We start from the raw sequence: 22,019 nt of genomic DNA on the forward strand, positions 1-22,019 counted from the left end.
ATATACACATATAACTCGTTTATGGGTGTGTGGTATGTGGGTTGGAGACATGTTTATTTCGACATTACAAAGAATAACGTTTATAAGCAATGGCAACACTATTATGTTGCACTGAGCCCTGCAGTTAGAAAACCACATTAGTGTCCCACTTTCGGCTGTAGCAGATGCACGTCCTCGACTTCACTCCTCGGCTTTCGTCTGCAGTCGGTTGCTTCAGCCTCAAAGGATCTGCGTGGTCAATCCGATATCTAAAGTGGGTGGCCATACGGCCTCTGCAGTTAGGGCATGTATACTTCCTGCGCTTCGCTGAGCAGAGATGTTGTGAAGGAAGTGAGTTTGTGATTGATTATACTGGACCTCCCGCCCCCACCTACCATCAAATAAAATAACATGTTATTTGTCAAATGCGCCGAATACAACGGGTATAGTAGACCTTACCGTGAAATGCTTACTTACAAACCCTTAACCAACAGTGCAGTTCAAGAAATAGAGTTAAGAAAATATTTTCGAAATAAACTAAAGTATAAAATAACAATGTGGGCATCGGTACTGAGTCAATGTGAGGGGGTACAGGTTAGTCGGGGTACTGAGTCAATGTGAGGGGTACAGGTTAGTCGGGTACTGAGTCAATGTGTGTGGGTACAGGTTAGTTGAGTCAATGTGGGGGGTACTGAGTCAATGTGTGGGGGTACAGGTTAGTCGGGGTACTGAGTCAATGTGTGGGGGTACAGGTTAGTCGGGGTACTGAGTCAATGTGTGGGGGTACAGGTTAGTCGGGGTACTGAGTCAATGTGTGGGGGTACAGGTTAGTCGGGGTAATTTGTACATGTAGGTAGAGGTAAAGTGACTATGCATAGATAATAAACAGCAAGTAGCAGCAGTGTAAAAACAAGTGGCCATTTGATTAATTGTTCAGCAGTCTTATGGCTTGGTAGTATTTTGTATTTATTATGATCCCCATTAGTTTATACAATTTAAAAAATATTACAATACATTCACAGATTTCACCTCAGGCTCCTACTCCACCACTACCACATCTCTACAGTACTATATCCATGTGTATGTATAGTGCGTATGTTATCGTGTGTCTGTGTATGCACATGTCTGTGCCATTGTTTGTGTTGCTTCACAGTCCCCGCTGTTCCATAAGGTGTTTTTTAATTTGTTTTTGAAATCTAATTGTACTGTTTGCGTCAGTTACTTGATGTGGAATAGAGTTCCATGTAGTCATGGCTCTATGTAGTACTGTGGAATAGAGTTCCATGTCGTCATGGCTCTATGTAGTACTGTGGAATAGAGTTCCATGTCGTCATGGCTCTATGTAGTACTGTGGAATAGAGTTCCATGTAGTCATGGCTCTATGTAGTACTGTGGAATAGAGTTCCATGTGGGCTCTATGTAGTACTGTGGAATAGAGTTCCATGTCGTCATGGCTCTATGTACTGTGGACCATGTGGGCTCTAATAGTGGAATAGTTCCATGTCGTCATGGCTCTATGTAGTACTGTGGAATAGAGTTCCATGTAGTCATGGCTCTATGTAGTACTGTGTGCCTCCCATAGTCTGTTCTGGACTTGGGGACTGTGAAGAGACCTCTTGTGGCATGTCTTGTGGGGTATGCATGGGTGTGTGAGCTGTGTGCTAGTAGTTTAGACAGACAGCTCGGTGCATTCAACATAAATAAAAGTAGTGATGAAGTCAATCTCTCCTCCACTATCAGCCAGGAGAGATTGACATGCATATTATTAATATTAGCTCTCTGTGTACATCCAAGGGCCAGCCATGCTGCCCTGTTCTGAGCCAATTGCAATTTTCCTAAGTCCTTTTTTGTGGCACCTGACCACACGACTGAACAGTAGTGCGACAAAACTAGGGCCTGTAGGACCTGCCTTGTTGATAGTGTTGTTAAGGCAGAGCATCGCTTTATTAAAAAAGTTATACTGCTGCACATTAACATCTGCACTGTTAAGGAGCCTTTTGGACCTAGACTTGGCGATCCAGTACCGCTTGTCATGCGGTAGCAGAGAGAACAGTCTATGACTTGGGTGGCTGGAGTCTTTGACCATTTTTTGGGACTTCCTCTGACACCGCCTAGTATATAGGTCCTGGATGACAGTAAGCTTGGCCCCAGTGATGTACTGGGCCGTACGCACTACCCTCTGTGTAGCACTTTACGCAAATGGTCTGGATGCTCTAGATGGTGCAGCTGGAGAACTTTTTGAGGATCTGGGGATCTTGTCAGTCTCCTGAGGGGGAAAAAGTGTTGTCGTACCCTCTTCATGACTGTATTGGTGTGTTTGGACCATGATAGTTTGTTGGTGATGTGGACAGAGATGGGTTTGGTGATGATTCAATACTTAAAAAGTTACAAAAGAGAGATAACCTTCAGTTTACAAAAGGCACAAATTCTGTCCTTGGTCACGTGCCCAGTTTTCGACCTTTATCATCACCTCAACCAAACTACAGGAAGACGTCATACTCTATAACATCATTGATTGGACGCGACGACTAGGTGGATCTCTTTCTGATTGGTGATTGGCTCAACCTCCTGCCACTGGGGTACTCTGCTCCTTCAGCGTGTGTTATCAGTGAAAATGGCGAGCTGGTGTGTACGAGCTGTAAAACAGAGTTACTCTGTTGTAGCATCTTCTTCAATAATAAGGTAATACATTACGAGAGTACATGTTAATACGGTTGTTCAGAGCATTGTCTGTAATGTTGTGCCATCACCCTTGGCCGGGTGCTAACGAGTTAGGTAACGTTAGCTTGCTAACTAACGACCTGTCATATAACGTTAGTTATTGTACTGCTTTCGTAATGAGAGTTCAATAGCACATTTCTGATAGCAGAATCCCATTTAATTCAATTTCTATGCGCCTTGTTCAAAGCTGTTAGCCTATCAACTAATCCAATGCGAACTAGCTAACTACGGTACCGCAGGTTTTAATATTAAGCTATTTTGGGTGTAGTTTGTTGGCACACCATAGCAAAGGCAGTTGGCTTCGCTACTAAAATGCCACAATGTAGTTTACCTGTATCTGGGCCAAGGAGAGATTGCAGTCCGAGAGACTCTAATGTGTGTAACGTTACCGTAGATCATTACCTAGCCTCTTCGCTCCGGGAGACCTGTACACATCCGCGTCACCGAAGGCAAATCTGAAATGCCTTATCTGTCGGTACGGGCCAAATGTGTGAACTGTGGTAAAAATAAACGTTGAAATCCACATTTTTCCGACGCACACTTTCTAGTCAGCAATATTCTGTAATTGCCACACGAGCTTACCACGTGTTCCCAGATGGCAGCGCTATTTTATGGAGATTAGGCTATATGGTGTGAATTCTGTAAACTCCTGGAAAGTTTAATGTCAATGTTTCTTTTCACACATTGTATGGCCCGCACCGAAAGGTAAACCATTCTTGATTACATATTTTCTTTAGTTGACTTGGGAAAAGTTGATCTGAAATAGGTCATCCCAGAGGGCTTGTAAATATGTCTTCTGGGTATGGGATGTAGCCTTCAGCAACGGGATACCAGAGGCTGACCATTAACATGGTATTACCATGTTAATAAAATAAAAAAAACATGTACCATATACAAATTAAGTAATCATGTTTGGATACCAGTACAGTGCACTAAAGTGACCAATGCATTAACAGCTAAACCTATGTTGTGTATCTAACCCATTTCTCTGTCTCTCTCTGCTCTGTTAGGGCATCCCCACGGCTCCTATGCACAGCAGCCCAGCAGAAAAGCGGCCAGGGGTCGGAGGAGGACCAGAATGCTGAGCAGAGCGCAGCAGAGAAGGGCCTTGCTGAGGAGAAGGGCCAGCTGGAGGAGCAGCTCAAAGAGGTCACGGTGAGTCTGGCTCCAGGGTGCAGTTTCCATATCAATCAATCACATGTATTTATAAAGCCCTTCTTAGATCAGCTGATGTCACAAAGTGCTGTACAGAAACCCAGCGTAAAACCCCCAAACAGCAAGCAATGCAGGTGTAGAAGCACTGTGGCTAGGAAAAACTCCCTAGAAAGGTCAAAACCTAGGAAGAAACCTAGATAGGAACCAGGCTATGAGGGCTGGCCAGTCCTCTTCTGGCTGTGCCGGGTTGAGATAATAACAGAACATGGCCAAGATGTTAAAATGTCCATAGGTACAGATCTAGGATCACCCTCCCCTCACCCAATCCTAACCTTAACCATTACTAGGGGGAAGAAAAAAAACTGACCCAAGATCAGAATCTAGGGCAGGGTTAGGCAAACTTTTTGTCTCGAGGGCCACGTCAGGATTTTGCAATTCAATGGAGGGCCACATTGTTAGGGGGACAAATTGATTTTAACAAACAATTGTCGGGGGCTTCACAAGTGGTGCAGTGGTCTAAGGCACTGCATCGCAATGCTTGAGGCATCACTACAGACCCGGGTTCCATCCCAGGCTTTGTCAAAGCTGGCAGTGACTGGGAGACCCATGAGGCGGCGCACAATTGGCCCAGCGTTGTCCTGGTTAGCAGAGGGTTTGGCAGGCCGAGATTTCCTTGTCCCATCGCGGTTAGGATTGGGTGAGGGGAGGGTGATCCTAGATCTGTACCTATGGACATTTTAACATCTTGGCCATGTTCTGTTATTATCTCAACCCGTGGCGGGCCAAGCGCATGAACGCTGACACGGTGCCAAGTGTACAGCGTTTCTTCCGACACATTGGTGTGGCTGGCTTCCGGGTTAAGCGGGCATTGTGTCAACAAGCAGTGCGGCTTGGCTGGGTAGTGTTTTGTCTCTTGACCTTCGCCTCTTCTGAGTCCGTACGGGAGTTGCAGCGATGGGACAAGCCTGTAACTACCAGTGGGATACCATGAAATTGGGGAGAAAAAGGTCTTTATTTTTGTAAATATATTTTTTTTATAGCTCTCGGGGGTGCACTTTGCTGCCCCCCTCCCCTTGGTCTAGGGGCAACTTTACCCTAGTCCTAGGTCGCCACACCAGTCACTATAAATCTGTTCCAATATCCAAGCTAGAATACTACCTAGAATGAAACCAGTGTGTTAGGCATGGTTTCCTAGTGGTATACTAGTGTGGAATAGTATCTTGGTTAACCTCACCCTGTCTGAATCTCACTAGTCAGAAGAGCTTTGAGAACAGGATTGTCTCTTGGCCTCAGCTTTTCTGTCTGTGTCTACAGGACAAGTACAAGCGGGCCCTGGCAGACACGGAGAACCTGAGGACGAGGAGTCAAAAGATGGTGGAAGACTCAAAGTTATATGGTAATCTAACATTTGCATATTTATTTGATTCTCACCAGTGAGACAGACATACTTATAGGTGGTTTTTAAAACCATCCTTTTGGTTCATTGATGTCAAGCAACGTGCAATATAAAGTTAATCTGGAGGTACAGTGAGCTCTGTATGTTTTGGGACAGTGAGCTCTGTATGTATTGGTACAGTGAGCTCTGTATGTATTGGTACAGTGAGCTCTGTATGTATTGGTACAGTGAGCTCTGTATGTTTTGGGACAGTGAGCTCTGTATGTATTGGGACAGTGAGCTCTGTATGTATTGGGACAGTGAGCTCTGTATGTATTGGGACAGTGAGCTCTGTATGTATTGGGACAGTGAGCTCTGTATGTATTGGGACAGTGAGCTCTGTATGTATTGGGACAGTGAGCTCTGTATGTATTGGGACAGTGAGCTCTGTATGTATTGGGACAGTGCCATTTATTGTTGTTCTGGCTCTACTCCAGCACTTTGGATTTGAAGTGATACAATGACAGATGTTAAAGTGCAGACTCAGCTTTAATTTGAGGGTATTCTCATCCATGTCGGGGAACCGTTTAGAAATGACAGCACTTGTTGTACGTAGTCCGCCCATTTTAGGGAACAAATTTACTTATGTGTATTAAAGTAGCAAAAAATGTAGTGTTTGGTTCCATATTTCCAGCCACAATGACTACATCAAGGCTGTGACTCTACAAACATGTTGGATGCATTTGCTGTTTGTTTTGGTTTGTTTCAGATTATTTTGTGGCCAATAGAAATTAATGGTAAATAATGTATTGTAATTTTGGAGTCACTTTTATTGTAAATAAGAATAGAATGTGTTTCTAAACACCTCTACATTAACGATGCTACCATGATTATGGATAATCTTGAACTATGTAGAAATATTGCTGTCATTTCTAAACGGTTCATCCGATATGGATAAAAATACCCTGAAATTGAAAGATGACAGTGTGCGCTTTAACCTCCGTCATTGTGTAATTACAAATCCAAAGGGCTTGAGGACAGAGCCGAAACAACAATAAATGTGTCACTCTCCCAATACTTTTGGAACTGCATATTCAATGATGTTGTTCATTCTATGTTTTCTAAAAGAATACAAACTCATCTCTCCTTTATTTTCGCACATTTCAGGAATCCAAAGGTTGTGCAAAGACCTGCTGGAGGTGGCGGACATCTTGGAGAAGGCGACGGAGAGCGTGCCCAGTGAGGAGGTGTCCTCTCAGAAGAACCCCCACCTGAAGAACCTGTACGACGGCCTGGTGATGACAGATAAACAGATGCAGAAGGTGTTCGCCAAGCACGGCCTGGTCAAGCTTAACCCAGACGGAGGGCAGAAGTTCGACCCCTATGAGCACGAGGCTCTATTTCACGCCCCTGTGGAGGGTAAAGAGCCCGGCACGGTCGCCATAGTAACCAAGGTGGGCTACAAACTCCACGGGCGCACCCTCCGGCCGGCATTGGTGGGCGTGGCCAAAGCCCCTTGATTTACAAAAAAAAAAGGTTCAGTATGACCGTGATGTCATTGTTTTTGCCTGGGTGACAGATCACCTTGGCTACTGCAGGCTGGTCAAAGCGCCCCACCCAACCACCTAACATTGCCTCAAAGAGGCGGGAATCCAACTTGAACTAATATTATTACCATGGACGACATCACAGCCTGTTTTGACTTTGCATTCCGATTCTCCACCCTTCTCCCGAAGTGTGCACTTGCTCACTCCCTGTCATAAATTTAAAAGTATTGGATTGGCTGGAGGGAGTTTACGGCATTGTTAAGTCCATGACAGGAAGTGTGCAAGTGCATACTTTGCGGGGAAGGATGTCGAATTGGGACACAGCCCATGTATCTGCCAGGCGCAATTATGTTTGAGCAGAAGCAACACTTGTGATGGCACGTACAGCACAGAACCAGTTTGACAAGTCATTTCTGTCCTATTTCAGTCATCAGGATCAGATTCCTGTCCAGTCATTGTAATTGTTATGGATGGGAGAATGTAATGTACCTCATTATTATATACCAAACTGCTGTCATTGTTTTCATTGGACAAACATAGTACTTTCAATTAATTTAATTGGAATATATTTTCCCCCTGTAAGTAATGCGGTCTTTGGCACAATTTATCCCTGTGTATTGCCGTGTTTGTATAGCTTCCAGTGACAGCTTAACATGTAGTCCAGGCCTCTCCAACCCTCTTCCTGGAGAGCTGCTGTCCTGTAGGTTTTTGCTCCAACCTCTGTTGTAACTAACCTGACTCACCTCAACAACCAGCTAATTGTTATAATCAGGTGCGCTAGATTAAGGTTGGAGTGAAAACCTACAGGTCGGTAGCTCTCCAGGAACATGGTTGGAGTGAACCTACAGAATGGTAGCTCTCCAGGAACATGGTTGGAGTGTGAACCTATAGCTCTCCAGGAACAGGGTTGGAGTGAAAACCTACAGCTCTCCAGGAACAGGGTTGGAGTGAAAACCTACAGCTCTCCAGGAACAGGGTTGGAGTGAAAACCTACAGCTCTCCAGGAACAGGGTTGGAGTGAAAACCTACAGCTCTCCAGGAACAGGGTTGGAGTGAAAACCTACAGCTCTCCAGGAACAGGGTTGGAGTGAAAACCTACAGCTCTCCAGGAACAGGGTTGGAGTGAAAACCTACAGCTCTCCAGGAACAGGGTTGGAGTGAAAACCTACAGCTCTCCAGGAACAGGGTTGGAGTGAAAACCTACAGCTCTCCAGGAACAGGGTTGGAGTGAAAACCTACAGCTCTCCAGGAACAGGGTTGGAGTGAAAACCTACAGCTCTCCAGGAACAGGGTTGGAGTGAAAACCTACAGCTCTCCAGGAACAGGGTTGGAGTGAAAACCTACAGCTCTTCAGGAACAGGTTTGGAGAGCCCTGATGTAGTCTGTTTCATTTTCAGAAATAGTCTGGACAGTTTTAAGGGAATGGAGGTGAAATATGCAATATTACACAATACATTAATGTTGTATGTAAAAATACCTCAGAGGCAACACATAGTGTTCAGCTGCTGCACTACAGTAGGAGCCGGCAGAGAGTATGGTTGTCAAAATGAAAATACGCTCTAGATTCACCGGAGATACGCAATCATGCTGTTGAGGCTCTAATGTAATCATTCCAGACTTCATGACAGCAGAACACTAACTCGCCGCTATGGCAGATGTCGCCCTAGTGGTGTGGGACGTTGACAGTATAATGACGTTAATTAGTCTTAACTACTTAGACTGGATAGTCTGTGTGCCTGTAGCAGCTTCGGAGTCCCCAACAACAGGGGAAGGGGAAAGCGAGCCTGTGACATGTTAACAGAGACGGTACAATATGTTTAGAAACACTGTTAACCAGGAGACACTATAACTCCTCCTCCACATGTACTGGATTGGTTGAACAGTGCAGAAGAGAAACTCCCCCCAACAGTTTGTTTTTCTTCTCATCTAGATCCTCTACATACTGGTCTTGTTTCATGCGTTTCTTTTACGAATGCTATGTTAGATTTAGTGTGCCTGTGGACAGTTGTCCTGTTCAGTGGCACAGCAGCGTCTAATAAACAGATTCACTTGGACTCGCATGTCCATTGTTTTTTAATTGGCCCATTTCCCTGTATGTAGGATCATGAAGTGTAGGACACTGTAGGCAAATATTACCACATACTGAACTCACCAAATGTTGTGAAAATAAAACCAAGGAAGCCATACAGTATAAAGGATTTTCATTTTTAATACAGAACATACTAACACCCTTGAACAGTTGTTTTCGCCTTAAACCAGATAAGGAGATATGTAGTCTTTGATTGTGAACTATGCCAGTTTTTGGGACAAAAATAAAAATCTTCAAGTAGATGATGGGAGAACCAAGGGGCCTTGTCAGTGTCCGGATACTCAGAGGCTTATGGGGAAGAAAAATATAGCATTTTTATTTCCTCTGTGGTATGGTAAATGTACTATTATGGAATGCTAATATTAAGGCCTATACGAATGCAGTCACAACATTATTTCACAGTGTCTAATGTAATACTGTTTCTATACAACCCACCCCACATTTCTACTGAAGTTCACCTCTGTTTTAAACAGGCTAACTGGACATCGGAGGGAGAAGGTGCCACGGGACATTTTAAAGCACCCGTGCTTGGAACAAACACATTTCACATAAATGGAAAACCAGGTCTAAAACCAACTGTGGCAGTCCTTTTTCTCTTCTACCAGAATATTTCTGCCCTTTGATAGTGTTCTTGCAAGGCCATATGTGAACAGTAACCCAGTGGTTCTAAACATCAACAGGTATTTTCCCCATTCGGTTTCACGAGAACCACTTTGAGAACCACTGCACTAGCCTTAATTGAAAGATGTGACTGTAAAACAAGGAACCAGGAAGATAGATGGAGCAAATGTAGGTTTTTTTTTAACGATGACTTCACTCCCTTTGAATAGATGGAACAGTAGCAAACTAAACAGCAAGCAACAAGTCACAATACAATAATCATGCAGCGCGTATCCATGAAGAGGCTAAAACCAGTCTGGCAGGACGACACACCGTTAACCCCACAACGCCCCTCCAAACAAGGGGCAGGCAAACTTAACCGGGGGTGGAAAAAATAGATATGCAACATTTTTGATTTGTGCTTTAGGATCGCATGTCATTGGTTAATGCCGATATTTAAAGCTTTTTATTTTCTTTAGAAGTCGAGTAGAGTGAACCGCCTACTAGAATCAGAAAACGTGCAACAGAATAGTATGGAGGAGTTAGGCTTATCTACTCCCCTCACAGTGCCACATTCTGAGCCTGACAACACCACGAAGCTACAGCGTCATAATGGGGATTACAGCAGTGCTTTATGAAAGCGTTAGCTGCCAAATACTGACCCTTCTATGCTTAGCAGGCCATCTCTTCATGGTAAGAATGATGATGATAACCCCTGCTTTCCAACACAGTGCGGCTGTATTGCTGTTTGAATAGGCACTAACCTGTGCTCTCCAAGACAACATCCTAACCTAAAAGGAAGCTAGCCTGGTCCCAGATCTGTTTGTATCGTCTTGCCAATGACCATAAGAGTTGGCAAGATGGCACCAACTGATCTGGGACCATACTAACAGGAAGCTGAAGACAAACTACACAACTATTTATACTTTGAGAACCGCTTTGAAAAACAGTGTTGTCTGGTTTGCCCAGTAGTATTAGGTGATCCTTCACTGCAATAAAGAGAATGTATCACCTACCCATACATTATCATTCATATGGATGCAAATACAAAAATATAGATTTGTTCCACGTTCTCCAGTAAATGGTATCCAAACTTTTTTTTAAGAAAGAGGAAATCTTTTGCAATGTACATATTCACAAACAGTCCGGTGGTCGACGACTTGGGTCAGAACTTGACAAAAGGTGGTAAAATTCAGCTTGGTCCAATCTGGAACTTACGACATCTCACATTGTTTATAACAAGACACAGAGACGCAACAATCCAACAGAGAACAAGAGTCATTGTCCCTCTGCAATCCCACAAACTCCATACACATTGTTAGGATGTGTCCCAGTCTCTACAAACCCAATGGATTGTTAGGACGTGTCCCAATCCCTACAAACCCAATGGATTGTTAGGACCTGTCCCAATCCCTACAAACCCAATGGATTGTTAGGATGTGTCCCAGACCCTACAAACCCAATGGATTGTTAGGATGTGTCCCAGACCCTACAAACCCAATGGATTGTTAGGACCTGTCCCAGACCCTACAAACCCAATGGATTGTTAGAACGTGTCCCAGTCCCTACAAACCCAATGGATTGTTAGGATGTGTCCCGGGATATCCAGCCGCTCTCTGTGAGGAAGCTGAGGATGCGTTTCTTGAGCACCTTGTCTAGGTAGCTGGGCAGCCGGCTCTTGGAGGGAATGCCCTGGCTCTTCTGCAGGTGGTCCTTGATGATGATTGTCTTGACAGTCAGGTAGCGCGTGGGGCTGAGGTTAAGTGAATTGCACAGCACCTTCTCCCGGTCTGACAGCAGCTCGAAGCCCGCCAGGTTCTCTATGGCCGGGAACTCGCCATCCTTGCCCTCCTCTTTGATGACTCCGCCACCTCCTGTCCCTCCGCCGAGCCCTCCCCCTGTCCCTCCGCCCCGGCCCGTTTTCGAGGTAGCTACGCTCTTGTTCTCCTTGCGTTTCTCCCGTTTGTGCCTCGCCGCCTCGTACTCGGCCGCCTCGTCCAGTCGCGCGATACCGTTGCGGCGGTAGCGCTGCAGCTCCCGTACTTTGGCGCGCAGCACGCGCTCCTTGTGCATGTTGTGGAACAAGTCCTCAAACTCCCGCTGAGCCATGAACTGGCACATCCCCCGTAACTTGATCCGCTGCTCCTTCTCCTCCTTGGGGATCTTACGCTTCGGCACCGTCGGGACGGCTGGAGCTCCCGGCGTCACCGCGGGAGTGGTTGGCGTCGGAAGGCTCCCCACCGCTCCGACAACGACGCCACCACCACCTACAACTCCCAGCGTGCTTTGCTTCTCCTTCTTGTCGCGGCCTAGGAAGACGGGCACCAGGTTGTAGTCGCGGGCCACATTTTTGCGGCGCTGGCGCTCGCGGAGCTTGCGCACGTACATGTCCACGTGCGCGCGCTTCATCTCGATCTCCACGTCTTCATCGTCGTAGTTGACCGACAGGCCACTGATGAGCTTCTCCGCCTCCTGGTCGTACTCCATCTCATAGTCGTCGCGGAGCGGCATATAGCCCAGCTGTTGCTGCTCGCCCAGGGTCACATCCAGGGGAGGCAGGGGGGTGGTGAGGCTGGGGGACAGGGGGCCACCGCTGGGGCAGGTGTGATCCGTCACCCGGTTGGGGATGCTGTCGGGGACGCAGGCCTTTCCCAGGTTGCCATGGATGTACATGCCGATGTAGTGGTCCATGACGTCCTGGGGGGTCCGAGATGCCCCTACATGAGTGGCCATGTCCTCCTGAAAGACCAGCACACACACAGGCCAGTGTTACTGAGAGGGGGATTACATCCCTGCAAGCATTTAGGCTACACAGACACACACATAATGCATGCATTGCTATACGTTCACTATTAGCATAGACGTGTGTTGAATTCCATTGATAGGAGATCAACAGATCCATTGAAACAAGACTAGCCTACATTATACCAAACGTTTCCTGTATGTTCATAATGCATTGCACATTTGCAACATCGTGGATTGTAATGTGCGTTAGCATGGAAAAGTTGCATTCATCACGACTTAGCTAGCTAGCTGTATACAGGACTAAAGTACATTTCAAGTATTGCAGAGTTGATCGATATGGCCAACTCTCGACAGAACCTGGCTGTCAGTCTGAAGTTGTCAAATGTATACGGTCTATATTGCGTTATTTTTCAAGAGAGCAACTTTACTCATTCACATTTAGTCTACATATTTTTATACGCGTGCTTGTATTATATAGCTATCTGAAAAGTAGCTAGGCTATAAAGTGAAATACCCAGTTTCCAAAGCCATATTGCTCGATCGCGTCGAGGAGCGACTGCTCTTCCCTGCTAGTCCATCCTCCCTCCGCTTCGGGACCCCAGAGGGTGAAGCGCCCGCCGTCGACTTGCTGATACCCGTGCCATCGCCGGTGATTACCGATTTCTGCACCCGCGGAGAAGCACTCCGGACAAAGTTCGATATCTGGACAGTCAGTACAGCGAAGCCGCAGATTCGTAACGTCTGCAAGGCAGTTTACGCAGTACTTCTTTCCTAGGTCGGCCATGTTGCTGGCTTCTGCTTGTTGTTGGAAGCAGCAGTGCCGCGGAGGGAGGGCCTGCGTGCTGGAGTGTCTCTGGTCAGACTACTGCGTCTCATTAATATTAATGAACTTGGCGCAAAAGCCTGTGATTGGCTTACATGCCCAGTTTCCAGGACAACTCAAAACACAAATGGTTTCATTAAAGAACAGTTGCTTATGTGTGAAGTTCTCGTTTAGGATTTCTTGACCTCGTTTTATCCTAGAAAACATATATTTGAATGTTGCCTTACAACCGGGGACTTAATTGACACCTGATTTTCTAGCTTGTTTTTAGCCAGAAATACTTAAACTAAATTCCCATTCTCATGGATGGGAATGCAGAGCAGAAAGAGAATGACCCTGGGTCCAATCCCAACATTGAAAACACAGAGCTGAAGAACGATGAGCAACTCCAGCATACACCAGCTGAAGAGCCCTTAGAAGAGGGCAAATCCACTAATGCTGATTACAGTAAGAATAAAGCTGACACGGCTGCAGATGAGGCTGAGGAGGTGGTAGCAGTGGAGCAGAGTGGGCAAGAGTCTGAAAAAGCTTTAGGGGAACAGGCAACAGAGGGTATCTCAGCTGAGACAGAGGGAGGGAACCCAGCCGCTTCTGAGCCAGGAGAGGGCGCTGGAGATGAGTCACCCACAGGACCCAACCTACCAACGAGTGAGACATTCGAAGAGGGAGAGGTCCCGGAGATGAAGCCTCTAATAGGGGAGCGTCTCTCCCGCGAGGGTAGCCTCACACTCGAAGATGTCGACAACAACAATGATGATGAAGACGGACCACCAAAACTAGACCCAGGGACTCCCGAAGGGGAGAGTTCCGTGCAGGTTGAGGAAAAGGGTCCCTCTCTAACCAAAGAGACGGGCCCCAGCATCGACTACAAAGAGTACATGAACTTCCTTTATGAGTTGCAGGCGGAGAAGGACAAACTGAGCCAGGTCAACGGTCAGCTCCAGATCAAGCTGGTGGAGTACTTCCGGAAGAAGACAGGTGATGACGCACGTCCTGAGAAGGAGAAAGCCGTGTCGGACCAGGAGCAGCGCTACCAGAAGTACATGGCCATCATGGAGGACCTGAAGTGGCAGCACCGGCTGGACTCGGAGGCAGCCCAGCAGCAGGCAGAGGAGCTGAGGCAGCAGAGCCAGGAGAAGCTGGGCCAGCTGGAGACCGAGTGGAGCGCTTTCATGGCACTGAAGCGCGACGTGGCCGTGACAGCCCTGAGCCGGCGCCTTGGGAAACAGGCGGCGGCGGTCGAGGTAGAGCAGATCCAGGGGGCCGAGCAGCGGCGCCAGAAAGAGCTGGTCACCGTGCGCCTGGAGAATATCAAGCTAAAGAACAAGACGCGCAAGTTTGAGGCAACACTGCGTGCCAAGGAGATGCTCGCTGAGGGCCTGCACCTCATCGACTTCGAGCAGCTGAAGATAGAGAACCAGACGTATAATGAGAAGATAGAGGAGCGCAACGAGGAGCTCCTTAAACTGCGCAAGAAGATCACCAGCACAGTCCAGGTACTAACCCATGTGAAGGAGAAGCTCCAGTTCGTGCAGATGGAGAACCAGGCCAAGCGGGCCCAGTTGGCTGAGGTGGAGGTGGTGGTGGCCAGGAAGAGGGATGTGCTGACCAGGACCAAGCAGGCCAGGGATGGCCTCCGTATGGACAACCTGAAGCTGCGCCAGCGCTGCGGACTGCTGGGCAACGAGATCCTGCTGAGGGACTTTGAGGAGAAGGTCGACGCCTCAGACGACCTGGTGGAGAGGCTGGAGGGGCTGAAGAGGAGGCACGCAGAGCTCATACTGAAGTGTGCCGGGGTCAAGAAGAAACTGGAGTACACCAAACCCTAACCCAAACCCTAACCCAAACCTTAATCCTAACCCAAACCCTAACCCAAACCCTAATCCTAACCCAGACCCTAAGCCTATCTCAAACCCTAAGCCTATCTCAAACCCTAACCCAAACCCTAATCCTAACCCAGACCCTAAGCCTATCTCAAACCCTAAGCCTATCTCAAACCCTAATCCTAACCCAAACCCTAATCCTAACCCAGACCCTAAGCCTATCTCAAACCCTAAGCCTATCTCAAACCCTAATCCTAACCCAAACCCTAAGCCTATCTCAAACCCTAATCCTAACCCAAACCCTAATCCTATCTCAAACCCTAATCCTAACCCAAACCCTAAGCCTATCTCAAACCCTAATCCTAACCCAAACCCTAATCCTAACCCAGACCCTGAGCCTATCTCAAACCCTAAGCCAAACTGAAGTGTGGAAATCGAGGAGCGGAGGCGAGGAGAGGAAACGTGGAAACAATATGCTTGTAGGAAATGAGACTCCTTCTCCACTCACGCGTCATCAGGCAAATGACATTTACAGCGGTAGAATGAAACGTGTAAAGTGCTAAGGCTAGATGTGCAAGACATGTTATAGATTAAAAGAAAAGTAGCGTGTTGTTTTGAAATGTGTGCATGTAAGCAACAGTTGATTCAAAGGGGGAGTGGCAGATTTCAAAACTCCTCTGCAGAGCATACACAGAGGAGGCACTTCAGTATCCAACGCGAGAGGAGTTTAGAGGCAGGTAGGAGTCTTTGCGAAGTCTGGTGACATGATAAGTGAGGGTAGTAACCAAGGGGATGGAACTCGGAGGCAGGGTTGGAGGCGGGGACTACTTGGGGCAACTTCACGTCTGGTTGGCTGGGGGTTACTCCTCGGTTCACCTACTAACAAATTGACACTCTCCTCGACCACTTATTGGTTTCCGGGTCACGGAGGAAAGAAGGACTGAGGAGTCAAGGAGAGGACAGACCCTCCCAATTGAGAATCTCCCAAGGTCTATATGATCAGTCAGAAATCACCAACTGGTCATAGACGGAAAACATATGTATAATAAGTAGTCTGTTATTTTATTTGCTGACATGTTTTAGTTGTTTTGCATTTACAACCCCTGATAATATAATAACAGTTGTCATGAAGGAAATTGTCATACTCAAGGTTGGTGAGCGGTTTATTTGCAACTAGTTTAAGTTGTCATTAAAATGTGAAATTCAAATTACATTAGCAAATTTCCCTTTTCTCTCAGTGGTTTAGTTGTCCAGATAGCAGAAATCAGATGCCAAAAAAAACATTTCAATTTCCTGTCAAATCAAGTACAGGCCAGGGTGGAAAGAATTAGTCACTTATCAAACATCCTTATCAAAAAAGAAGTGTCAAACTGCTGACACATTTAGCACTTTGATAATCAGCAACATCTACTTACTAACAACTGTTGGGCCAAAGCAATACTGTGCTGAGCACACATCTTTCATGAAATATTTATTATCAGCCTAGCGTCATTCAGGAGGATGTGTTGAAGGGGAGTCTGGTTGTACTTTTAATTTCTCCAGGATTTTGCGTACCCAGAGTGCAGTGGCATCCAAGCAAAGCTGTTGACCTGACGTCTTCAGAGTTGCACTGTGCATAGGACAACAGGGGAGAGTCATAAGAAACAGCTATGTTAACTCAAAACATTCACAACAGGAAGTCGATGTTTTACCGTAAGAAGAAAATGTAAGTTTGGGCATAGATTAGGTTTAGGAACGAGGGTTATGGTTGGGGATAGATTTAAGATGTTAAAGTAGGGAAAGGCATGAAAGTTAACAATGTTTAGTGTACATTTATTTTCTGCCGGTTAAATATACACTGTCTTCACAATAATTCTCTCTCTCTCTCTCGGTGTGGTTGTAAAGCAAAACTACAAAAAAAGTACTGTGAAACAAAGAGTGTGGTGAGTAAATTATGTCCAATAATACAGTATAAAGTACAACAGTGAAGCTTACATAATCTCCACAACGTTGCAGCGTGAAGAGGGTGCGTTAAACTGTATTTTAGAGATGAACCTTCCTATCCTTCTGGCCTCCTTTTCGATGCACATGCATCTCTGCAGACCAGGCCTGCATGAGACAGAAACAGAGGAATACACTCGATCAAAGTCACTACTGATATACACTGAGTGAACAATACATTCAAAACACCTGCTCTTTCCATGACAGTCTGACCAGGTGAGTCCAGGTGAAAGCTATGATCCATTGTTGATGTCACTTGTTAAATCCACTTCAATTAGTGTAGATGAAGGAGAGGAGACACGTTTAAAATGGATTTTTAACACATTAAAGATGTGTTTTTACTGTAAATACTTCTTCCAGTATGAAAACAAGGATAAACCTTTAGACATTGAGTTTATTGTTGTTAATAGGTAGGTACAACAAGGCTGGAGGTAAAATAGCTATACTACTACCCACAACCCACCACAGTAAGACATAGAAACATAGTGATTGACCACTGTAAACTGAGAATAACAACTGTAGTTAGTTACCCCTTTTGTCCAAAGCGTCCTTTGGACCCATTGGGTCCTGGGGGTGCTGGGGGTCCCGGGGGTGCTGGGGGTCCCGGGGGTGCTGGGGGTCCCGGGGGTGCTGGGTGTCCCGGGGGTGCTGGGTGTGCTTGTCCCTGTTCACTAACTCCAAAGAAAAAGTCAAAAGAAAAGTCCCTGCTTAATTCCCTTGGTGGTGTCATGCTCATTTGTTCCTCTGTCTGTGTGGTTGGGGACGAGGATACTGCAGAGGTGTTTGGGCTGGGGGTTGTGGTCCCTTCCCAGTCTGGGTCAGTTGAAGGCCTGGGGAATGCGGAAAATATTGAAATATTACGGTTTGTTACATGCTCAGTTAAAATAACCACAAGGACACAGAGGAATAGGATGTCAGATCTTTACCACAATATGCAAGCGATGTAAAAAAACAACTGGAAACGAGTAAGAAAGAACAGTCCCCACTGATATGAGTAAGGATTCACAGCTAAGTGATTTTATCAGATGAAGAAAACAATGCACAAACAAGCTTCAATTGAGAAACTAAAGATGTAACTAAGACCTCATATTGTATTATATCTTACCCACAAACTCACCCAAACAGTGGTGCAAGGTATCTTGTGAGAGAGGTATTCACACAAACCTTCCTACCATCTGCCAGTGTCTCACTAGGAGAGAATAGCAGCAGTGGTTAATGGCTGATAGATACTGACCATTCAACTGGCCTTTGACCATTAACACATTGTCATAACCCTTTCACACGCACGCACGCACGCACGCACGCACGCACGCACGCACGCACGCACGCACGCACGCACGCACACACACACACACACTCACATGATCTCTGTGGAGTTACACACGTCCGTTGCAGGGAACCTGAAGTCTATGCTCCTGACAAGAGACCGGTCAGTTGTATGTTCTTGCCACGTCTTGCAGTGACACCCTTCCCTCTCTATCGGCCCCAGTTCCAAAAGGTCTGGTGGGATGCCTTAACAGTGACAAAGTCAATCGGTCATTGATAAACTGATAAACCGTTATTTGTATTGCTACTACAGCTTTACAACTACATTCTTAAAAGAACAGGTGCTATCTAGAACAGGTGCTATCTAGAACAGGTGCTATCTAGAGTCTAAAAGGGTTATTCGTTTGTCCCTATAGGAGAACCACTTTGAATAACCTTTTTTTTTAGTTCCAGGTAGAACCCTTTTGGGTTCCATATAGGACCCTTTCCACAGAGGGTTCTACGTGGAACCCAAAAGGGTTCTCCTATGGGGCCAGCCGAAGAACCCTTTTGGATCCCTTTTTTCTAAGAATGTAAACATTCAGCTTGTTGAACCGATTAAAATAGGCCTTTAGAATGAAATATGTAGCTTACCCATGAAGTTTGCCACAAGTGATGAAGAATTGACAGCCGGTTGACGAGTGGAGGTTATATCTGATAAAAGATATTAAAGTAGGATGTGATGGACTTCTCTGACCTGTATTAGCTTGTGATTTATGGATGAAGATGACTTGTGATGTCTTAAAGCTAGGGAGTGGCCTTGTCTTGCAGCGACACCCTTCCCTCTCTACCGGCCCCAGTTCACCACTGTCTGGTGGGAAGCCTTGAATAAGTACATCAGTTATTGATATTGTTGACTCACAACTGTATCACAATTCAGCACGATGAACTGATTAACATAGGCCTATAGTCTAAAATGACCTCAGCGCAAGTGATGAGGAATTGACAGGCATTTCTGACTCTGAGGGAAGAGTTGAGTTTGCAAGATACATGACTCAAATCTGTTATTAAAAGTAGGATGTGATGGATTGAATGTGTATAACCTCTAATCTATACTTTTGGTATGAGGTCTTGGTATGAGGATGGTATGAGGATGAGGATGAAGATATCTTGTTATACGTTTCAAAGCTCGAGTGACCCACCTTCCTTGTCATCCGACGGGGAAGACATTGCCAGTTGTCTGCTCTCAGCTGCCTCCTTGTTGATAACCGTTTGTCTGGGCTCTGGTTCAGCGGTTGTACAGTGCGAATCATCAGAGATTTTCAGACAAAACTCTTCGAATCTCACGGCCTCCACATCTGTATCTGGGCTCTCCACTGTGGTAAGGGCAGTGTGACAAGAACATAATGTACCAACAGCAGCAAATATACACAACATATTCATATGCAGATGGTTGAGAGAATATATTTAAAGCATGTGTCCTCAACAAAGTCAGTATAACAGAAAATGTGAAGTATTATTGCATAAATTCAACGACACACTATAGTATCATTTAACGTCATTAGCAATGTAATGAATGAAGTTGATATTAACAACACAATCAAAAAACAAAGCAGTATATCCACATTTTTATCTAATGAATTGTAACATTTACTCCGAAACAGCTGACATATTTCTATAAACATAGATGGTAAACTTCCTAAACATAGATGGTAAACCTATTAAACATAGATGGTAAACCTATTAAACATAGATGTAAACCTACTAAACATAGATGGTAAACCTACTAAACATAGATGGTAAACCTACTAAACATAGATGGTAAACTTACTAACCATAGATGGTAAACCTACTAAACATAGATGGTAAACTTACTAAACATAGATGGTAAACTTACTAAACATAGATGGTAAACTTACTAAACATAGATGGTAAACTTACTAAACATAATTGGTAAACTTACTAAACATAGATGGTAAACTTACTAAACATAGATGGTAAACTTACTAAACATAGATGTAAACCTACTAAACATAGATGGTAAACCTATTAAACATAGATGGTAAACCTACTAAACATAGATGGTAAACTTACTAAACATAGATGGTAAACTTACTAAACATAGATGGTAAACTTACTAAACATAGATGGTAAACCTATTAAACATAGATGGTGAACTTACTAAACATAGATGGTGAACTTACTAAACATAGATGGTAAACCTACTAAACATAGATGGTGAACTTACTAAACATAGATGTTAAACCTACTAAACATTGATGGTAAACCTACATGGTAAACTTACTCTGAGCTGCTGGAGGATGGAACTGTAGAATCACAAGTAGAACCCCGGTGATCACGAGACAACCCATCATCCACAGTCTCTCTGACTACAGCTTCATGGATAACTGTTGCTTGTCTGGATCCTTATAGTGAGTGATCTTCTCCTGAGAGACAGATGGTAAATAGTTGTGTCTGAAGATGTGTGTGGTGTTTAATGGGCGGATCAACTCATACACCCACTAAAGTGAAGTGAGTCAGAGGTCTATAGTAGTGTTTATCTAAACCTGACAACCCCTAATGTTTCAATGATGATCCTGCAACTGTGTGTCGTACTAGGTACTCGTTCCAGCCAAGCATGAGTAGTGTGTATTAAACCTGTTGGACACACTGGGGCGCTCCAAGACCGGAGATGGCCACACTTGCACTACAGACATACTGTCTGAATGTCAGAGGAGAGAAGTATGGGTAATCAAACATCACACAAATATAAAATAAACTAAATGCGTTCTCTGTTTTTAATTCAGTTGACCCAAACAGATATAAAGCTCCTCTGGGCTCCCGAGTGGTGCAGCAGTCTAAGCCACTGTATCTCAGTGCTAGAGGTGTCACTACAGACCCATGTTCAATTCAAGCCTTGATCATATCCGGCCGTGATTGGGAGTCCCATAGGGCAGTGCACAATTGGCCCATTGTCGTTCTGGTTTGGCCGGGGGTAGGCCGTCATTGTAAATAAGAATTTGTTCTAAACTGACTTTCCTGGTGAAATAAAGGACTACTACAGAATTGTAGACAACAGATGGTGCTATTTGAAAGATATTGCTAAAAGTGCATCCTGTAGTTTCATTTCTGCTTTGAGTGTCTCAGACTGTGGAGGAGGTAGGGTCTTAACCAGGGTAAGACACTGATTAGTTCATATGGAGCTTGGATCACTTTGATTGTTTGTGCAAAAAGTTATGAGCACAAAGTTACACATTGCACCTTTAATAATGAACATTTACATACAGTCTGTTTTCATTTTCTGTCATCTTTTACCCAATAAAACGTTGATGGCCCACTAGCTGCTGGAAGCAAATGTTAACTCGTTTGTTGTCTACAATTCAACATTTGATGTCTAATATTATACTGAACAAAAAAAATATAAAAGCAACATGCAACAGTTTAAAGATTTAGCTGAGTTGCAGCTCATATAAGGGCAGGGGCTCAGCCACGAGGGGGCCTGGAGAGGGCATAGGCCCAGCCAATCAGAAAAAAATGTACCCCACAAAAGGGTTTTATTACAGACAGAAATAATCCTCAGCTCCTCGATTGTTGCCCCCAGCACAAGGTGCACCTGTGTAATTATTATGCTGTTAAAACAGCTTCTTGATATGCCACACCTGTCAAGTGGATGGATTATCTCTACTTTAAAGGATCTTTGATTTGATATGAAACATGGGACCAAGACTTTACATGTTGTGATTATAAACTCAGCAAAAAAAAGAAATGTCCTCTCACTGCCAACTGCGTTTATTTTCAGCAAAAAAAAACATGTGTAAATATTTGTATGAACTTAAACAAGATTCAACAACTGAGACATGAACTGAACAAGTTCCACAGACATGTGACTAACAGAAATGGAATAACGTGTCCCTAAACAAAGGGGGGTTCAAAATCA

At 45.0% G+C, this 22,019-nt stretch overlaps 4 protein-coding genes across 4 annotated transcripts; 2 read left to right on the forward strand and 2 right to left on the reverse strand.

The window, feature by feature from the left end:
- Positions 1-2,553: 2,553 nt before the first annotated feature.
- On the forward strand, positions 2,554-8,831 carry LOC115133667 (grpE protein homolog 1, mitochondrial). The gene is made up of 4 exons (XM_029667150.2): positions 2,554-2,661; positions 3,711-3,855; positions 5,170-5,251; positions 6,398-8,831. Exons 1-4 carry the CDS (start codon positions 2,594-2,596, stop codon positions 6,748-6,750), a joined length of 648 nt encoding a protein of 215 aa, XP_029523010.1. The 5' UTR covers positions 2,554-2,593; the 3' UTR covers positions 6,751-8,831.
- A 132-nt stretch (positions 8,832-8,963) lies between these two features.
- On the reverse strand, positions 8,964-13,087 carry LOC115133662 (transcriptional adapter 2-beta). The gene is given in 3 exon segments (XM_029667146.2): positions 8,964-12,205; positions 12,726-13,009; positions 13,012-13,087. Coding segments are annotated over 3 exon segments (1,515 nt in total). The 3' UTR covers positions 8,964-11,050.
- Positions 13,088-13,171: 84 nt separating this feature from the next.
- cfap184 (cilia and flagella associated protein 184) lies at positions 13,172-16,247 on the forward strand. The gene has a single exon (XM_029667145.2). The coding sequence runs from the start codon at positions 13,337-13,339 to the stop codon at positions 14,861-14,863; it is 1,527 nt and encodes a 508-aa protein (XP_029523005.1). The 5' UTR covers positions 13,172-13,336; the 3' UTR covers positions 14,864-16,247.
- On the reverse strand, positions 16,003-20,625 carry LOC115133666 (protein piccolo-like). The gene is made up of 8 exons (XM_029667149.1): positions 20,388-20,625; positions 19,285-19,458; positions 18,737-18,796; positions 18,199-18,349; positions 17,955-18,026; positions 17,368-17,667; positions 16,832-16,945; positions 16,003-16,466 (listed from the first exon to the last, which is right to left on the reverse strand). Exons 1-8 carry the CDS (start codon positions 20,455-20,457, stop codon positions 16,346-16,348), a joined length of 1,062 nt encoding a protein of 353 aa, XP_029523009.1. The 5' UTR covers positions 20,458-20,625; the 3' UTR covers positions 16,003-16,345.
- Positions 20,626-22,019: the final 1,394 nt, after the last annotated feature.

This window comes from Oncorhynchus nerka, linkage group LG8, assembly GCF_034236695.1.
Source record: "Oncorhynchus nerka isolate Pitt River linkage group LG8, Oner_Uvic_2.0, whole genome shotgun sequence".
NCBI classification, from domain to species: Eukaryota; Metazoa; Chordata; class Actinopteri; order Salmoniformes; family Salmonidae; genus Oncorhynchus; species Oncorhynchus nerka.